At 40.7% G+C, this 18146-nt stretch overlaps 2 protein-coding genes across 2 annotated transcripts in view; one reads left to right on the top strand and one right to left on the bottom strand.

Moving 5' to 3' along the window:
* Positions 1 to 16175, bottom strand: part of ARHGEF25 (Rho guanine nucleotide exchange factor 25) — a gene marked incomplete at its 5' end in the record, with an annotated part of 308962 nt that extends 292787 nt beyond the window's left edge. Inside the window, one exon of the mRNA XM_083356674.1 lies at positions 16043 to 16175. The remainder of the gene's footprint in view (positions 1 to 16042) is intronic.
* Positions 1 to 18146, top strand: part of DCTN2 (dynactin subunit 2) — a 45558-nt gene that overhangs the window by 15091 nt on the left and 12321 nt on the right. Inside the window, exons 3-7 of the mRNA XM_083356695.1 lie at positions 14657 to 14753; positions 15396 to 15457; positions 15805 to 15903; positions 16551 to 16711; positions 17644 to 17797. Coding sequence (XP_083212821.1) covers positions 14657 to 14753; positions 15396 to 15457; positions 15805 to 15903; positions 16551 to 16711; positions 17644 to 17797 — 573 coding nt within the window. The remainder of the gene's footprint in view (positions 1 to 14656; positions 14754 to 15395; positions 15458 to 15804; positions 15904 to 16550; positions 16712 to 17643; positions 17798 to 18146) is intronic.

Here is an 18146-nt window from a genome sequence, read left to right as displayed (position 1 = left end):
CAATGCTGATGCGGCCCTCAATGAAATTGAGTTTGACACCCCTGAGTTAGAGCAATAGTTAATGTAGTTCAGTATTGTTTGCATCTACCTTGATGGACAAAATGGAGGGGAAGGGAAATTTGCCCACATTTTACAACTTCAGAAACAAGGTTTTCCCTCCTCTTTGTCCTTAATGTCTACTTCTAAACAACTTGAAAAAACCGCGGCAGCTCTGTTTGCTCCGGTATGGGTCAAGGTGCCATGTTGGCTAAAATGAATGACACCTTGAAGGAATGATTAGCAATTTGCATCCTTCTCTGCTACCCATGCCTTGGGCTTAGGAAGCGGGATGCTAAGGCAATAGAATTAACAGTGCATGCTGGCATGAACGTTAATGTTGGTGTGTAAAAAAGGGACTGTGGTGGTGAAGAACTCCCTGAACTTCCTTATCTTCTTTTGGATGATTTTCGGATGATGGGTTAGTTGCATTACTGATATCTTGCTTGTGTGAACATAATATTGCAAATCAAGCATTGCAGAGTTTTTATATAGTCTGACCTACAGAGATCAGATGATAACTTCCTGGATTATCTCTTAAATGGCCACTACCCACTCTGGCCTCCAGCCAACAGTTACGGTAACTTAGAATCCTTTCATGGGATATAATGGGATATGTTTTTTTGGACTCTAACAGGATTTTCTTTTGGGTGCCACCTGCGAGCCAAGTGTGTCTATATCTGCTATATAGGAAGGAATCCATTTGAGTGTAATCTACAACAATGAGCTATATTGAATCTAAATTTATTTTTAAAGATCTGTGTAGTTATACCATCAAATTGGAGGGGACCTAATGTAAAGTTGGATTATTTGACAAAATGTTCATCATAGAGTATATTTGTTCCACTTCCTGAGGTGAACCTTTTTCTAGAGAAAATCATGACCATATGAGAAGAAGCATATTTCTGCTCTTGAATATAACTTTTTTAATAGTAGCCATGACATAAATACATATTAGTAAGTGCTCAGTAGATTCCAGATGTGAGGGGAATTGGACAATAAAGAAAAAATGGGTGACACTATGGCACTATTTCAGTATTTGAGGGGCTGCCACAAAGAAGAGGGCATCAAACTATTCTCCAAACACCAGAGGGCAGGACAAGAAACAATGATTGGAAACTGAGCAAAGAGAGAAGCAACCTGGAATTAAGGAGAAACTTCCTAACAGTGAGGATAATTAACCAGTGGAACAGCTTGCCTTCAGAAATCGCAGGAGCTCCATAATTATTTGGAGATTTTTAAGAGACTAGACATTCACCTGTCTGAGATGGTATAGGTTCTCCTGCTTGAGCAGGGGGCTGGACTAGAAGACCTCCAAGGTCCCTTCCAGCTCTATTCTATTCTAATATAAATCTTCTTACTGGGAATATAATGGATTTTTGTTACAGGCATGGCATTTTAATGCCAAGCTAACCTGAAGCTGCACCTTAATTATACCTTATCCGTATGCCTTCTTCCAAATTATTTCGAGACTTTCTTTTCAGGGGTAAAGAATAAGAACTTGCCTTCTTAGCAAGGGTGTTGGGGAGAAGAAAAAGAGCTAGAATTCTCAGAAAGTGGAATTTATTTTATACAACAGCGTTTTTCAAACTTGGCAATGTTAAGACACGTGGGCAGGGCTGGCTGAGGCATTCCGGGAGTTGAAGAACATACATCTTAAAATTGCTAAGTTTGAGAAACACTGGGATAAAAGCTTTCCTTTCTATGCTTTGATGCATTCATCCCACAGTCACGCTTGATGGAAAAAATGTGATGTTGTGCAGGACCACTCACAATTGAACCTGGTTTAGAGATGCAGAAGGATAACACAGGGGAATTATGAAGTAACCAAAAAAAGTTATCACTTCAAATGATAAGTAGAGAGTGCCCGTTTGGATTCTATTTTCTGAGCGTCCAAACCAATCTCTTCCCATAATACATTATATTTGTTAGTGTCATCATACCTGAAGTTGCTGTAGGGAAGATTCACCAAGAAGATGTGTGTTAATACTCCTATATGTTTAAGCCAGTGTTATTGCTAAGAGTCCTCCAGATTTGATCCAGCTTTGTTAACAATCATATTTTTTACCGTCCTCTGCTAGTTATAAGGCCCTTTCTTTTACAGCCACTTCCAGGAATCGATTGAGATGTTGACAGAATGCCTTATCATTGTTTTAATTGTGTTTATATTGAATTATTGTACACTTGAACTTATCTGAGTTTTCCTAATGCTCTTCCCCATCACCTTTCACACCACCTTGCCTGGATACTAGTTTGCACAAGTAAGACCATTAAAAATGCTATTTTTGTTTCTTCTGCATGCTTCTAGAATCTGTGTTTGCATGGTACTAAATCTGCATTAGATAAAATTAAATCAGTTTTAAAAATCTCTTATAATCTATATTGTTTGTACTTTTATGGCACTGTTATCTTTTCATTGGGTCATTACATAAAAGAGAGGAGAGCAACACATTCAAAATTACAGGTTTTAAAAAGCAAGAGAACTTAACTTGCCCAAAGGAATTAATTGAAAGGGTACTTCCTTAGCCTGAGAACTGATGGCTCAAGGTGCCAATTCTATGAAAAGTGTAACAGGCAGCTCTGACTTAGGAGAATCTGGAACAAAAAAGTCTGATATAGAAAATTGCTATACTTCGGTGTGTTTTTTTCTCTCATCTGATCTATAAGTAGCTTCTATGTGCTTCCTGTATTGCTTTATCAAATTTGGACTGTGAAAATTGAAGCTCCTGATTTAAAAAAACCTAATCATTTAATGCTATTTTTTTAGAAATCTAATTGAATTGTGGGAAATAAGTGATTGGGTGAAGTGGATGTGCTGAAGATGGGAGATGCAACTCATCCTCTCCAAAAGTACTTGATTTCTGTTAATTTTGGGGAGTTGTTTCGTCTTGCAGAAGCACACAGAGGACTATCTATTTCTTAATCACCCTTGCCATTGCTTTTGTTAAAGCTTTTTCAAAGAAATCAAGCTGGAAGTGAATCTGCCCCAGGTTGAACATTTTAATGAATATTTAAAAAGCTCACACTAAGATGGGACTTACATTTAATGCCCATTATGATTATCAGGTGGATATTCTGCTGATGCATCTGGCTCCCTTCATGTTTTTTGGTCGCCATGTTTAGCTCCCTTTCATTAGATCTAGTGAAAACCTTGTTCAGGCTTTGATTGTAGCTGTGCTGAATGCTTGGCTAAGGTGGTAGATACTTTCTTGGTAGCTGTAGTGATCTAATTTACATTTGCCTTGCTTGCCAAAGGAATTATCTAAGGAAAAATATCTGAACACAACTAAAGTAGGAGATTCATTTTTCTGAATAAAAAAAATGCAACCCCAATAAAATTAGATAGGCATTCTGATGTATTCTTAATGTATTCCTTGTTTATTCATTAGGCTTATATGCTGCTCCAATCAGAGTGGCTTGCTTACCTAATACTACTGTTATCCGCTAATAGGGTTCAAACAACTCAACAAAGCTGACATCATCAATTTCCCATCTACCTAACCACCCTGATCAAATACTAAGGATTGGCCACTCTAATTACAATCTCCTATTAGCAGAAAAGGGTTGATGGTCCAAGGCATACAGTAGTGGCCAAAATTGTGGAAACCTTTTGGGAAAAGTGTATAGTAGAAATGCTACCTTTGGTTAAGTTTCCACCAATTTTTCTTCTAATTTCTTTATAACTGTAGCCTTGTTCACTTAATAATACTATTTTACATCGCTTTCTGGGCAGCCAGTCAACTCTTTGCACCATTACTTTAATTTTATTATGTTTTACAAGCTCACTAAATGAAAAAAGACAAAAAAACAACAACAACCACTTGATAGCCATCACATAACACACTGAGAAAGGTCCTCCTCTCAGCTTCAATACTGAGATCTGATTGGCTCATTGCCAAAACAAGATGACACCTGATTGGCTCTCTAAACACTCGTGCTCATTGGCTACAATCAGATGAAGGAAAGCTACCTGATATGTACCTAAGCAACTTGTGCTTCCATTTTCTGGTTATTTGGCTATAACCTTTCATAGAACACAGTACAAATAATTGAACAAACTTTGATGCATTACATTCTTGATTAAATTATCTTTCCATTGATATATAATTTTATGGTACTAGTCCAAACAAATAGTGGTGTTATTAGCCATCAAAGCTCAAAAATACACTTTCCCCAAAAGGTTTCCACAATTTTGGCCATTACTGTATATGCAAATATACAAATTCTAAGTACAAAAATTGTACTCTGTCAACCTTTTACAGCATTGACTTCATTTAAATACACTGAATGTAGTTTTCAGCTTCCAGAATTTTCAGCAGGAAAAGTCTTGGGGCTAAAGTTAAAGCATTTGTAGGATATCAGCATAGCTTTCTCAACTGAAGAGCACTTTTCCCCCACTACTTGCTAGCAGGCAGTATCTTCTATGTAAGACCTCCTCCATTCTCAAGAACTGTCTGTAAAATGCCGCAGTTAGAAGAGGAGACAAAATGTTGATCCATGCACACCTCCATTAAAAGAAAATCCCATTGCAGAAAATAGTCATCTCTGAATTTTTCTGCATGCATCTTAAGGTAATATTTAATTAGCTAATTGATTCTCTAGTGTTCCTTGAAATTATGAGATCTGCTGTCTTGTAGTTACACCAGTGGTAGATTTCTAGATTTGTAAATTATTACTTGGCTTGTTATAAGGTAAAGGTTCCCCTGCACATGTGTGCTAGTCGTTTCCGACTCTAGGGGCCGGTGCTCATCTCCATTTCAAAGCCGAAGAGCCAGTGCTTGTCCGAGGACGTCTCCGTGGTCGTGTGGCCGGCATGACTAAACTCCAAAGGCGCACGGAACGCTGTTACCTTCCCACCGTAGTGGTCCCTATTTTTCTACTTGCATTTTTACATGCTTTCGAACTGCTAGGTTGGCAGAAGCTGGGACGAGTAACAGGCGCTCACTCTGCTATGTGGCACTCGGGATTCGACCCGCCAAACTGCCAACCTTCTGATCGACAAGCTCAGTGTTCTAACCCACTGAGCCACCGCGTCCCCTTGGCTTGTTACAGCTCCTCCTGATTTTTCTTCTATTTTGACAGTCAGGTTTTTAGTAGCCATAGCATTACCAAAGGAGAAATGGGTTTTCTTATATTGGTTTTGGGGGAAAAAAATTGACTTATGTGGCTTATTATGTAAATCAGTTACTCTAGTCTAGGGGAATTTCCACATAGCCAATGATCTTTCAGTTCTTATCCATTTCTGCAGGTTCATGCCCACTGTTGCATGAATGGGCCAAACGTGGTGTTTTGTCCTCTCCTGTTGCCAGGTAGTGGCCCCTCTAACTGCCAAAGGCAGGAGGCAAAAACATTAGCCAGACTGCCATATCCCTACCCATGTTCTTATATCGGAACAACTGGGAAGAAGGGAGTGTGATGGCAAGGCGAGAAGGAAATAAAAGTTGGATTCCTACCTATGAGGGAAGCAGTATCAAACTGTATTTGTAAGACGATGAGCTGATTCAGCACCCTGAGCTGCACACGAGCCACACAGGGTTTGGCTTATTCCTGAAAGCCAACTTAGTTCTCTCTTCCCTGAGGTTTGAATTAAAATTGAAATGTGCTGGATACCTTGATGATCGGATAGTAATTTTTGGGAGCATCCAATACAATCGAGAAAGCTGGAGGCTTTTTTTGCCTTGCAAATAAGTTGACAATGGCTCTATGGATTTGAACTTTCCAGAGATGTAGTGCTGATGAGTCATTATTTTATCAGCGTGCTTCCCAATTTTCCAAGTAGCCTTCAAGGGCAGTGAGGGATTTAAAAATCCCTGCATGTTGTGTATTAGTATTGCTTCTTTCCAAGGTACTTGTTTCCTCCTGATGGGCACAGTGTAGAAACGAGACACAGAGTCAGTTAAGCCACCTTGGAGTACAGAACCTGCAGCCTTTAGACCTGCTTCATTTTACTGAGAGTTGAGCAGGATGATTTTTTGGGGTGGGGGTTGCCTGCTCTTGTCTGCCTCTTTTCTTGTGGACAAACAAAAAGTGACCTTGGTTAATTAATGTCTACTCTGGGAATACCCCTACACCTTTTAGTCTCTGCTTTTTTTAAAAAAAAATTAACCTCCAGAGCCATAGATACAACTCAGCCTAACAGATAATGGTAACTATTATCTGTTTATAAACGATGGCTTTCTAAGCAAAAGAGGGGAGATAATCTTTTCCCCTTGGAGCTTCCCACTTAATGCTGCCCGCATTCTCGAGCCATTGGTGCTTAGCCTAGCAAAGCATTAATTTGATGCAGTGGCAGAAACCCATTTGCTGATGAATTTTTAAGGCCTCTTTCTGGTGATCTGCACCCAGCCTGCACCGCTCTCAGTAACAGGTGAATTCACCTTCTTCTTTTCAAAACATCTCCCTTTCACGGGGCTTTTGCCCCCAAGGTGCCGAAAATTGAAATAAATCAGGTGAGGGGGCAAGCTTCACAGAAATGATTACCTTGATCAATGAATATATTTGAAATTTTGGTATGTAGTGCATGTGAAAGCCTTCTAATATTTTTTTTGTCTTTTCTTCCCTTCCTTTTCCTCGTCCCCCCCCCCGTCTTCTTCTTAACTTCCCCCACCCCACCCCATTCTTCCATCTCTGGTGAAAACGCAAGGAGCTGGTAAGAAGCCTCACCTTCCTTCTGCTTTGGTATTTGTGCTGAGAAGGGGTAGCTGCTAACCTCTCTATCTTTGCCAGTGCTTGCTACTCTAAGGGACTGAACTTTCTGTATTTTACGCATACATTTTTCACTGGCTGCCGAAATATAAACAAGTAGTCCTCATTTAGTGACCACAGCTGGGTCTGGCAACTTGGTCACTAAGTGAAGTGGCTGCTGAGGGAAACTGCAACTGTGCTTACAAGTCGTCCTCCTGCTTTCCTTCGCTTTACAGATCTGCAAAGATTGTAAATGTGAGGACTGGTCACCGAGTTACTTTTTCACTTGTCGAGGCAAACGGTCACTAAACAAGGCGGTTGCTAAACAAGGACTACCCGTATTGTTACCTACGGCTGAGAATGCTCATGATTGCTTCTTCCACACCACAGTAAAAAAAGTACTGAGCAATAAGATGACTTTGGCTTGGCTTTGCCAGCTTTTCCTGCCATTCAGTTTTCATATTGACCTGATTGGGGGCGTGCTTTCTATATTGGCCCTTTCATTAAACCATCGCAAACAAGGGAAGGGCAGAGCCACTTACATTTTATGGTTGTTAGGGTTAAGCAAAGACTCCTCCCAGCAAACTGCCTCAAAATAGAAGATGAAACCCTTTGCCATCTAGCTTAGTGGCCGGTCATACATAGCTTCTTGAAGACAGACCTACAAGCAAGAGCTTAGAGCAGTAGACCTCTTTGGTGGCCCTTGAATGGGTGGAATCTGTGACGAGAAGCTAGATACCTTTCATCCTTCCTCAAAATTGGATAACCAGAACAGTGTACAGTATTTTAAATTGGTTATTGAGAGAGGGGAAGAATTGCTGGGGTAGGAGTGGGAGTCGTAGTAAAGCAGTATAAAGTCCCTTTGCATAATGATTGTGCTATCTTGATTAGTGGCTCACAAACAGAGAGCAGTAGCCAGCAGGGTAACTTCACCAAAGGATATTTTTTTTGGATTACTTCAGTATAAGGCACTCAAGATGTAAACTTTAGATTAGCTAGTCTTTGGGCTGAGTACCATAGATCTTCTTTATAGTCTTTCCAACCCAACAGATTATTGGAAAGGAAATATATAAAGGGTTTCAGCCCTCTGACTGGCAGCAGGGTATAAACTCTGGAAAAACACAGGGCAAGATATGGCACAGAGAGAAAGAGAAATGGAGTTCAGAAGCAAATTGATCCATGTAATCATATTTCCCCATTGTGTCCCTGAGGGAGGAGCAATTAGGCATTGGCTGTTGCTAACTCTTCTTTTCTAATCCAGCTCCCTCAGCGCAGAGAGAATTTATAAGAAGTTCGAAGGCATTCTGGAAGCCAATTTCTGTATATTTCCCTATCATATATTTTTTAAATTGTTACTGATAGGATTAATAAATTTTGAGCCTGGAAATTTATTTTGATTGTCAGATTCAAAGCAGCATGATGTTCTTTCATACAGAAATATAGTCCTGGTTATCCAGTTATCCCAAGAATTCTCATTTCACTAGCCACCTCATTGCAGCTGTTTAAAATTATGCATCAATAAATCAGTATAACTTTGCTTGCCATCTCTTTGAACACATCTATCATAGAGCTAAATCCATTGTCATTCCATAGAGTCTAAAGATAGATTGATGGATAATCAAGATTGTTAATTTGGGCGCTTGGCAACTGGCATCTACCTACGGTGGTTGCAGTGTTCTGGAGTCATGTCATCATCTTCCCATCTGGCTTCCGATATGAAGAATCAATGGGGGAAGGCTGGATTTACTTAACAATCACATGATTCATTGAACAACTGCAGTGATTTGCTTAACAACCATTGTAAAATTGGGTGCGACTCAGTTGTTTTCCTTAGCAATGGAAATACCGGTCCCATTTGTGGTCTTAAATTGAGAATTATCTGTACTATAGGGTCCTTTTTAACTTCAAAAGCTGAATGTCTTGATATTGCAAAATAGGCTCCAAATCTGTTAACTGCAGCCTGCATAATTGGCCATGCTGCCTGAGTATGTTAGAAATTGTAAATAATTTCTTTTTACAAGGGACAGTGCTAAGGAGGTATATTCACATTATTATTTAGTATTTGAAATAGATGAATTAATATTTTTCAGCCAAAATAGCAGAGCAGGGGTGTCAAACTGCCAGCCCGCGGGCTGGATGCATCATAGCGAAACCGCGCCCACCCCATTGCCTGGAATGGCAAAAAAGTCATGAAACGTCGCGACACGTTACGTGACATTGCGAGTTTGACTCCCCTGTAGTAGAGTAACCAGTTAAAATATACTGCCAAAAATTACTTAAGCATTTCATGTTTACTCCTGCAAACTCAGTTACTGGGTTATTAAGTTCAATTTTACAAATGGCATTGATGTAGGAAATCTCAAGAAGAAAGTATTTATGTATGCATATACAGAGGCACGTGCACAGATACACACAAATGAAACATTTTGTCACAGGAAGGAATATTTGAACAGCCCTACCTTTAATGTACTTAGAAAACTGTGTACAGTAATGCATCAAAACCATGGACCACTGCAGCAGAACATTTTTCTGAATTGCACTTCAATCGTTATAGTGTTAACAAATGTGTTAATATTTGCTATTAACACTAAATATTTTTGATTAACACTATTAATATTTGCTATTAAAGCCCAGCAGTTTTAATATTGGGTATTAAAATCTAGGGCCTGAAATACTTTCCATAGTTTAAAAGGATCATTAATTTAGAATTCTTTGGCAAGCTGTCCAGAGTCGTCTTACTGGGGAGAAAAGGGAGGAGGGAGAGAGGGAGGGAAGGGGAAGGAAAGGAAGGAAGGAAGGAAGGAAAAAGTTGCACTGAAAGATTTCATTTTACAGTCTAAAAAAAAAGAAGAAAAAAGTCTGCACCTATTTAAAAAGAAAAGCAATGTCTGTTATATAGTAAGGTAAAGGTAAAGGTTCCCCCGCACATGCGTGCTAGTCGTTTCCAACTCTAGGGGCCGGTGCTCATCTCCGTTTCAAAGCCGAAGAGCCAACGCTTGTCCAAGGACGTCTCCGTGGTCATGTGGCTGGCATGACTAGACGCCAAAGGCGCACGGAACGCTGTTACCTTCACACCGTAGTGGTCCCTATTTTTCTACTTGCATTTTTACGTGCTTTAGAACTGCTAGGTTGGCAGAAGCTGGGACGAGTAACAGGCACTCACTCTGTTATGCGGCACTCGGGATTCGACCCGCCAAACTGCCGACCATCTGGTCGACAAGCTGAGCATCCTAACCCACTGAGCCACCGCGTCCCTTATATAGTAGGGTTGCCTTATTGGTGAGATGGGCGGCATATAAATTTAGTAAATAAATAAAGAAGTCCCCCCCCTCCAGCCAGACTGTCTTAACCTGCTCACTTCTGCAGCCAGTAGCAGCTAGCAGGATAATGGAGTCGCAACAGGGTTTTCTGCAGAGAAGCGTCTTTCAAATCTGCAGTTGCAGTTGCAATCCTTGCAGTTATGACCTTTGTAGGTTTATAAAACAAAGGAAAGCTGAAGTAAGTTCATCAGCACAGTCACAGTTTCACTTAGCAACTACTTTGCTTAATGACCGAGTTGCCTGGCCCAATTGTGACGCTAAACGAAGAATATATTTATTATTATTTATGATGTATTTGTCATACCATTAACCATTAATATTAAGCCTTCTAGAAATTTGTCATCCATTTGGTATTCACTGCATAGCAAATCCTTCAGGTATTTGCAGCTCATACTTTAATTAATAACTTTTTACTTACTATTAATAAGACTAAACCATCTTTCAGATTTTAATCAACTCACCCTTCCTGTACTTTTGAGCTCTCCCGGATGACTAGAGATGAGAGAAGTTAATCAGAAACAGACCAACAGATTGGAAAAGACAATAATAGACATTCTTTTTTATTGCTCCACATGGTTTAACATAAGTAATCTTTCTGCGATTGTAATATTTTGAGAGTTCATATTATATAGTTAAATAGGTATATTAAAAGATTTGTTAGCTAGCTATTGTAATGGCTACCATAGTTTTACACTCCTGTGATTTCTGGTATCGATAGCATAATAAAAAAAATTAATTGCATTACAAAGCCATACAATTCCAAATAATATGTGCAATATTTTCCGCCAAGTTCCCACGTTAAAGTAGATTTTTGTAAAATAGATTAGAGTTACTTTTTGTAACAATTTACAGAATAGATTCTGCTGGCAGCATAATCATGTCTTGAGAGATCCCACCTGCTTTTGAAGTTTGCCTTTATGACCACCCCCACCACCCCCAGCGTTGTTGCATTAGGGTTGCTTCCATCAATGTGTTTTATGGGGTGTGTGTGTGTGTGTGTGTGTGTCTGTGTGTGTGTGTGTATGTGTGTGTTTGCCATTGGTATTTTGAGAACAATTACTCCAGAGGCATTTAATGTGAGAAAGCAAAGGGAAATAAAAGCAGAAGTTTGAGCATCTTGTAATAGCTCTTCAAAAGCAATCTGGCTCCTGATGCAGCCATGTATTTCCCATCAGAGTCCATTAAAGTCAAAAGGGCTGACATCTCTTAGCTTGGAGGAGGGGAATTAGGATCATAAAAGAACAGAGTTATGTTCCATTGCTGCAAGGGATCTGCTTCTCCCCCCCCCCCATTTCTGACTATCTCTTCCAGCCTTTCCAAGAAGCTGCATAAGGTGCAGGGAGGAGGAATTAAGCTCTAATTGAGCATGCCTAGTCACCCTCAGCCAGCACAGCAATGCGTAGTGCAGGTAGTCCTCGACTTATGACCACAATTGAGTCCAAAATTTCAGTTGTTAAGTGAGACATTTCTTGAGTGAGTTTTGCCCCATTTTATGACCTTTCTCGCCACGGTTGTTAAGTGAATCACTGCAGTTAAGTTAGCAAGCCGTTTAAGGGAATCTGGCTTCCCCATTGATTTTGCTTGTCAGAAGCTTGGAAAAGGTGATCACATGACCTTGGGCCACAGCAACGGTCGTAAGTACAAACCAGTTGCCAAGCATCTGAACTTTGATCACACGATCATGGGGAAGCTACAAAGGTCGTAAGTGTGAAAAATGGTCATCAACCACTTTTTCCAGTGCCGTTGCAACTTTGAAAGGTCACTAAGTGAACTGTTGTAAGTCAAGGACTACCTGTAATGAATAGGGCCTCATTATCCATGGCTTACTGTTGCGGGGTTAAGCTTGATTTAGACTTGTCCACAACTGCCTGTATGTGGCGATATATACCTACGCTGCAAAGGGGTTGATGGATAAGCTTAGGTTGTGGATGGTTGCAGACAGGCTGGCACCCACACCTCCCAAAGCTCAGTTATGCATTGTGTGGAGATGTGTGGCGTGCATGGTGATTGGTTCCTCCAATTTCCTGTTGGGAGGTGGCTGGAAGGCAAGGCACTTTCAAACATCGTTGTTAACATTGGCAGAAGTGTAAATGCAGCAGCTGTGCAACCGTCTCTGGTCGACAGACGCATACGTTCCCTGATGTGCAGTGACGCAGAAGTCTGACCCCAGCTTTAGCGAATGAACCCGGCCACATTGATTGCTCATGCTTTTGTCTGCCATCCTTTAGCAGGGCATCAACTGGGCACTGCCCTCAATTTTGCCTCCTTCGGAGTAAGAAGCTAGATAGTTCAAAGGTTAGGCCAGGCAGGTTGTGGTGCTTCTTTGAGGGGACCTGTTCCCAAGGGGGTGACAAGGCACACGCACCGTGCCCTTGCGGTCCTCTCTGCCACTGGCTGAGTGCATTGCAGAGAAGAAGCAATGTTTTGTTCCCGGTTAGATAAACCACCATGTGAACATAGCCCCACCTTGTGTTTTTGCAAGGCATATATTCTCTTGTGCTATGTAGAGAATGCCAGAAAGGTGGTGAGGCATTCTTAAATTCCCATAAATGGAACCAGCTTAAGCTCATTGGTGTAAACCTTTTACTGATCATTTATGTTCGTAATCAGTGTGAGTCAGGCCTCTGGATGTTTTCATTATCCTGTAACCTTATGACATGCATATGTCACACTATGTTCTGCAGTTGTTACTGCTAAGGCAAGTCTTACTTGCAAGCCTATTCTCCCTTCCTCACAGAGTTACCTCACGTACAAATTGCCTCTCTTTTCTCATATTTTGAGTGTGGGGATTGGCTGTCATTGGAAGACTTATCTTTCAAGACCCAAAGATGAGCAGGAGAATGAGGCTATGATGAGAATTTTGACCTTACTCTACTAACTCTGGAACCTCTTGTGGAAGACTGGCCAAAATGACCTTTCAGTTTGATTCCCTGCCTTCCTCATTGTTATTTTTTTTTGTATAATTCTTTAAAATGGAGGGGAGCTATAACAGTAGTTATGCTATCCCAGGTAGCTTTCCTTGTCTTTTTAACATACGCCTTGTTTTTAACCCTGCCCACTCCTTCGTTTTCAAAGCCATTCCAATTTTCCAAGCTAATATTCAGTAAATCAAACTAATACTTGATAATAGTCAACTGCTTTGATTTTTCCTCATCATCTAAAATTTTATCTTTCTTGTAATGGGAGAAGTAGCTTCCATCATTTTAGATGCTATTTGTAGTATCTAAATATGCCTTTAGTATACTCTTGGGTTTCTAACGATACTTGGAAATTGATTGCTTAGTGGTAAGAGGTGAGGTGTTGGCATTCTGGCATTAGAATTAAAGTGCCAGTGTCTTGACCATGAAGACACATTTTCCTTCTAAATGTGGACTTAACAATCACCCACAGTGTTGATTTTGCTATTTTATTTATAGATGAGTTTATTTTTATGCCACCCCCATCTAAGACTGAAGGTGGTTTTTGCAAAACACTAAAACAAACTCAGTAATCATAAAACTAGAATATCAGTAAAACTCATAATTAAAACTGTCTTAATCATCATAATTTTTGATAGACATAATGCCAAGAATTAGCTGCTATGTGAGTTCCATAGGCTTGTTTTTCCCTGTTGGTCATCAAACCAAGTATGGACTGGGTCATTAAAAAAATAATTATTTGTATATAGACAATATTTTATTTTAGCCTGGGCAGTAGAAGAACAAAGGCCTACTATAATGTTGAATAAATGGCTCAGAAGTAAATGGCATTGTCCTCCCACCCATATACACACTTACTGTACATACTTTCAAGAAAAAAAATCAGGAGTAAAAACAGTGTTTATTCAATAGCCATGTGGACTTGGACATAAGCAGTCATCTTGGTTTTGCAAATAGGGTTCTGGTCAACATTTGGAGACCAAGGAATGTAGACAGCTAGAATTGTGCCAATCTAAACACTTGAATATTTTTTCCTTTTTGAAATAGAATGTGACAATTAGCTGTTTCCGTCCATGTTGACAAGTCATTTGTGTATCCTGCTAACATCTACTTGTATGAACATCTCTATTTAGTTAAAGAGTTGTAGATCTGAAAGGGAAACAAAGAACTGCCCAATCCTTAAATGCATGCATAGATTTGTTTGGATAAAGAGAATCTCTCTGTGGTGGAGAGGAGACCGAAATGGATCCAAACCAGAGGTCTTCAAAGTTGGCCCATTAATGACTTGTGGACTCCTGGGACTTGAAGTCCACAAGTCATAAAAGGGCCAACTTTGAAGACCCCTGATCTTTTAGGAAACTCCAATAAACCAAACTGTGTTAATGAGGAGAAATCCATTCCTCCCTGCAGCTGACCAATGCAGAGCTGATATTAACCTGGGGGATTCACTTTTGACTCCAGCAATATATATAAAACTATATAGCCAGTGAATTGTTGCTTGGGCTGATATTTTTTGTCAAAAACAACATTGTCACTGCAGCTTGATCGGGTTGCTGCTGATGGAGCTTCTCCTCCTCTGGTCTGTGGACCTTTAAGACCAGTTTTTGGAAAGTGATGGGTGCAGTTAGGAGGGTGGATTGGAAGGACGAGATAAAAGAAGGCTTCGCTGTCTAATACATGTCTCCTCTCTTTGCATAGGAGGAGCTAACTAGCACCAGTGTGGAACACATCATAGTCAACCCTAATGCAGCTTATGACAAATTTAAGGACAAGAGAGTGGGTACTAAAGGGCTAGGTAAGTAATGCTGTCATGGGCCCTTAACAATATATCCAGGGAAGAGCAATAGTTTCAGATTCTCCCCTAAGGTAGAAAATGGTGGCAATAGTAAACTCTTACAGTAATCCACAGATAGGACCTGAAGATCATGATTAAAAATATCCTAATACATGTCTGTCTATTAAAATTATAAATCTGCATTATTTATTATCCTGTGTTTTATTTGTGTCGCTGTGTATGTGCAAAGTATATTTTCTGCAATTTTTCATTAGGGTTGTTGTTGGTTTTTTGTTTTTGTTTTTTGAAATTTGAAAATCACAGTATCATGGCCTACAAAGGCAAAAAAAAGACAATACCCACATGATAATGGCAGTGGTAATACATTATTTGCCCTGAAATATATCTATCTGGGTGATTTTGTTGGTGATGTGAGGACTTGCAAATGATGAGTACCATAACATTAGAGTTTATGCCAGAGTCAACAGTGCAGCCAGGGATTCCAGACACATTGTGACAAGAGGAAATGATTACAAAATTCAGAAGGGAGGGAGTGTAATACTCATCTGCTTTAATTTAAATTTATGGAAATATATGAACCTGCAATTCAAGTGGTCTAAAAATGCAAAATTAAATGTCTCCCCCCTTTTTTTTGTTCTATAGATTTCTCTGATCGTATTGGCAAATCCAAAAGAACTGGCTACGAGTCTGGAGATTATGAAATTGTAAGTTGTTGACTTATTTGGACAAATTCAATTGAAAAGGGAGTCTTCCAGTCCAGTTCTAGTTCAGCTCTCCTCCCCCCCCCCTACACACACATACACACACACACACACACACACACACACACACACACACAGAGAGAGAGAGAGAGAGAGAGAGAGAGAGAGAGAGAGAGAGAGAGACTGAGACTCTCTTAGGTGACAGTGCAGGGAGAAAAATCATTTCCATAATGCCCACTTTTAACTCAGGAATTGGATTAAGGTGGAAACTGCTCTCTCTTATCTTCTATTACATTATCAGCTGATATCCCAAAGTTCTAACCTTGTTCTTTCCTGCCTTTTTCATTCAGTTAGGAGAAGGACTTCATGTGAAAGAGACCCCTCAGCAGAAATATCAGCGACTACTGCATGAAGTTCAGGAGCTGACTGCTGAAGTGGAGAAGATCAAGGTAAAAGTCGAAGATAGATAGAGGAGATCTGGAACCTGCTGAGGGGGCCTTAATCATAATCATAATCATAATAGTAAAGTTGGAAGGGACCTTGGAGGTCATCTAGTCCAACCCCCTGCTCAGGCAGGAAACCCTACACCACTTCAGACAAATGGCTGTCCAGTCTCTTCTTAAAAACCTCCAGTGTTGGAGCATTCACCACTTCTGGAGGCAGGTTGTTCCACTGGTTAATTGTTCTGTCAGGAAGTTTCTCCTTAGTTCTAGGTTGCTTCTCTCCTTGAGTAGTTTCCATCTGTTGCTTCTTGTCCTGCCTTCGGGCGCTTTGGAGAATAGCTTGACTCCCTCTTCTTTGTGGCAGCCCCTGAGATATTGGAACACTGCTATCATGTCACCCCTCGTCCTTCTCTTCGTTAAACTACACATACCCAATTCCAGCAGCCGTTCCTTGTATGTTTTAGTCTCCAGTCCCCTAATCATCTTGATTTGCACCAGACTAAGCTGGTCCAGAACTTGGTGTATTCTTTAATTTCGGTGTGTGTGTAAAATTAAGTGCCTCCTCAGATAACGTCCTTTGCGTTAAAATTGGAGGGGAGGGAGCTGTTGATTATTAGACTTCTTCTTTAACCCTTGCATTCCTGCTTCCTCAGAATAGCGTAAAGGAGTCCTCAGCAGAGGAGAAACTGACCCCAGTCGCTCTTGCAAAACAAGTGGCTGGCTTGAAACAGCAGCTGGTCTCCACCCATCTGGAGAAACTGTTGGGACCAGAGGCGGCCATCAACTTAACGGACCCTGACGGTGCTCTGGCCAAGTAGGTTGTGGTGGGGACTAGGACTTCCTTCAGGGAGTAGCTTTTATCCCCAGCTTTTTCAGTCAGACCCTCTGCACCTTAAGGGTCTGAGGAGATTGTGAGTGCCACTTCCCAGTCAAGCTCAAGGTCAAATATACCTTTTCTTTCTCTCAGACTCTCTGAGGGGGTATAGAGGTAGATATTTGAGGGAGCACCTGCTGCCAGCATCAAGCTCCCTTCGTCCTGTGCGCTCCCACAGGGAGGGTCTTCTCAGGGTGCCGCCGGTAAAAGATTGCCGGCGGACAATACCCAGGAGGAGGGCCTTCTCTGTGGGTGCGCCGGCCCTTTGGAACCAGCTGCCTGTAGAGCTTAGGACCGCCCCTGACCTCCGTTTGTTCCGCCGCGACCTGAAGACCTGGCTCTTTGAGCTTTCTGGCCTGTAGTGTGGGTATTAATTGGGGTTTTAATTGGATTTTAATTAGGATTTTTATATTCAAGGTTAATATAATCATTTTAATTTTTGTAACTGTGGTATTGTTTTCTTTAAAAAAACCTTGTGAACCGCCCTGAGTCCTATGGGAGAAGGGCAGTATATAAGTTTAATAAACTAAACTAAACTAAACTAGTCCTCCACTTACAACAGTTCATTTAGCGACTCTATTCGAAGTTACAGCGGCCCTGAAAAAAAGTGACTGATGACTATTTTTTCACATTTCACGACCGTTGCGGCATCCCCAACATCATGTGATCAAAATCCAGGCCTTTGGCAACTGACACATATTTATGACAGTTGCGGTCTCCCGGGGGGTCATGTTGATCCCCTTTGGCAAAGCAAAGTCAATGAGGGAAGCCAGAATCACTTAACCATAATTGCTAGCTTAATTGCTAGCTAGTGACTCAACTTAAGCACCGTTAAGTTCTGTAAGACTTTGTGGGTTTCTGCCTTTTTTCAGGCGTTTGCTTCTTCAACTGGAAGCGACAAAAACTGCGAAAAACATCTCTGCTGGTGGGAAAGGTGCTGCCAAAGCCCCAGCGGGCCCAGAAAACACTGTGACATACGAACTGCATTCTCGACCTGAGCAAGACAAGTTCTCTCAAGCTGCTAAAGTAAGAACGGGAGATGCTTGTTCTCTGGGTCCTCTCTCGAGATGGTGGGAGGGCGGGGTGTGTGTGTGCCTTAGAATAGTGGGGGGTGGGAGGGGGCGAAGTATGTAGAACTAAAGGTGAGTTACCTTTCCCTAGGATTGTCTTGGTGGGATTCTTCCACAAGCTTTTTAAACTTTTTAAACATCTGTAAACCACGTTTTAAAATATGTCGTCTTTTTTTTTAAAAAAATTAAGTTGAAAAGAGGGATATTTATTTATTCTGTGTTTTTTAATTTAATGTGATTTAAATTTTAATTGAAATGATTTGTAAGACTGCCCATCTTCAAAAACCACCTCTGAGTGGTTCATA

This window comes from Vipera ursinii, assembly GCF_947247035.1.
Source record: "Vipera ursinii genome assembly, chromosome: 2".
In the NCBI taxonomy this organism is placed as follows: Eukaryota; Metazoa; Chordata; class Lepidosauria; order Squamata; family Viperidae; genus Vipera; species Vipera ursinii.
The sequence above is the reverse complement of the archived record's forward strand: the minus strand, read 5'-3'. Positions and strand labels throughout refer to the sequence as shown.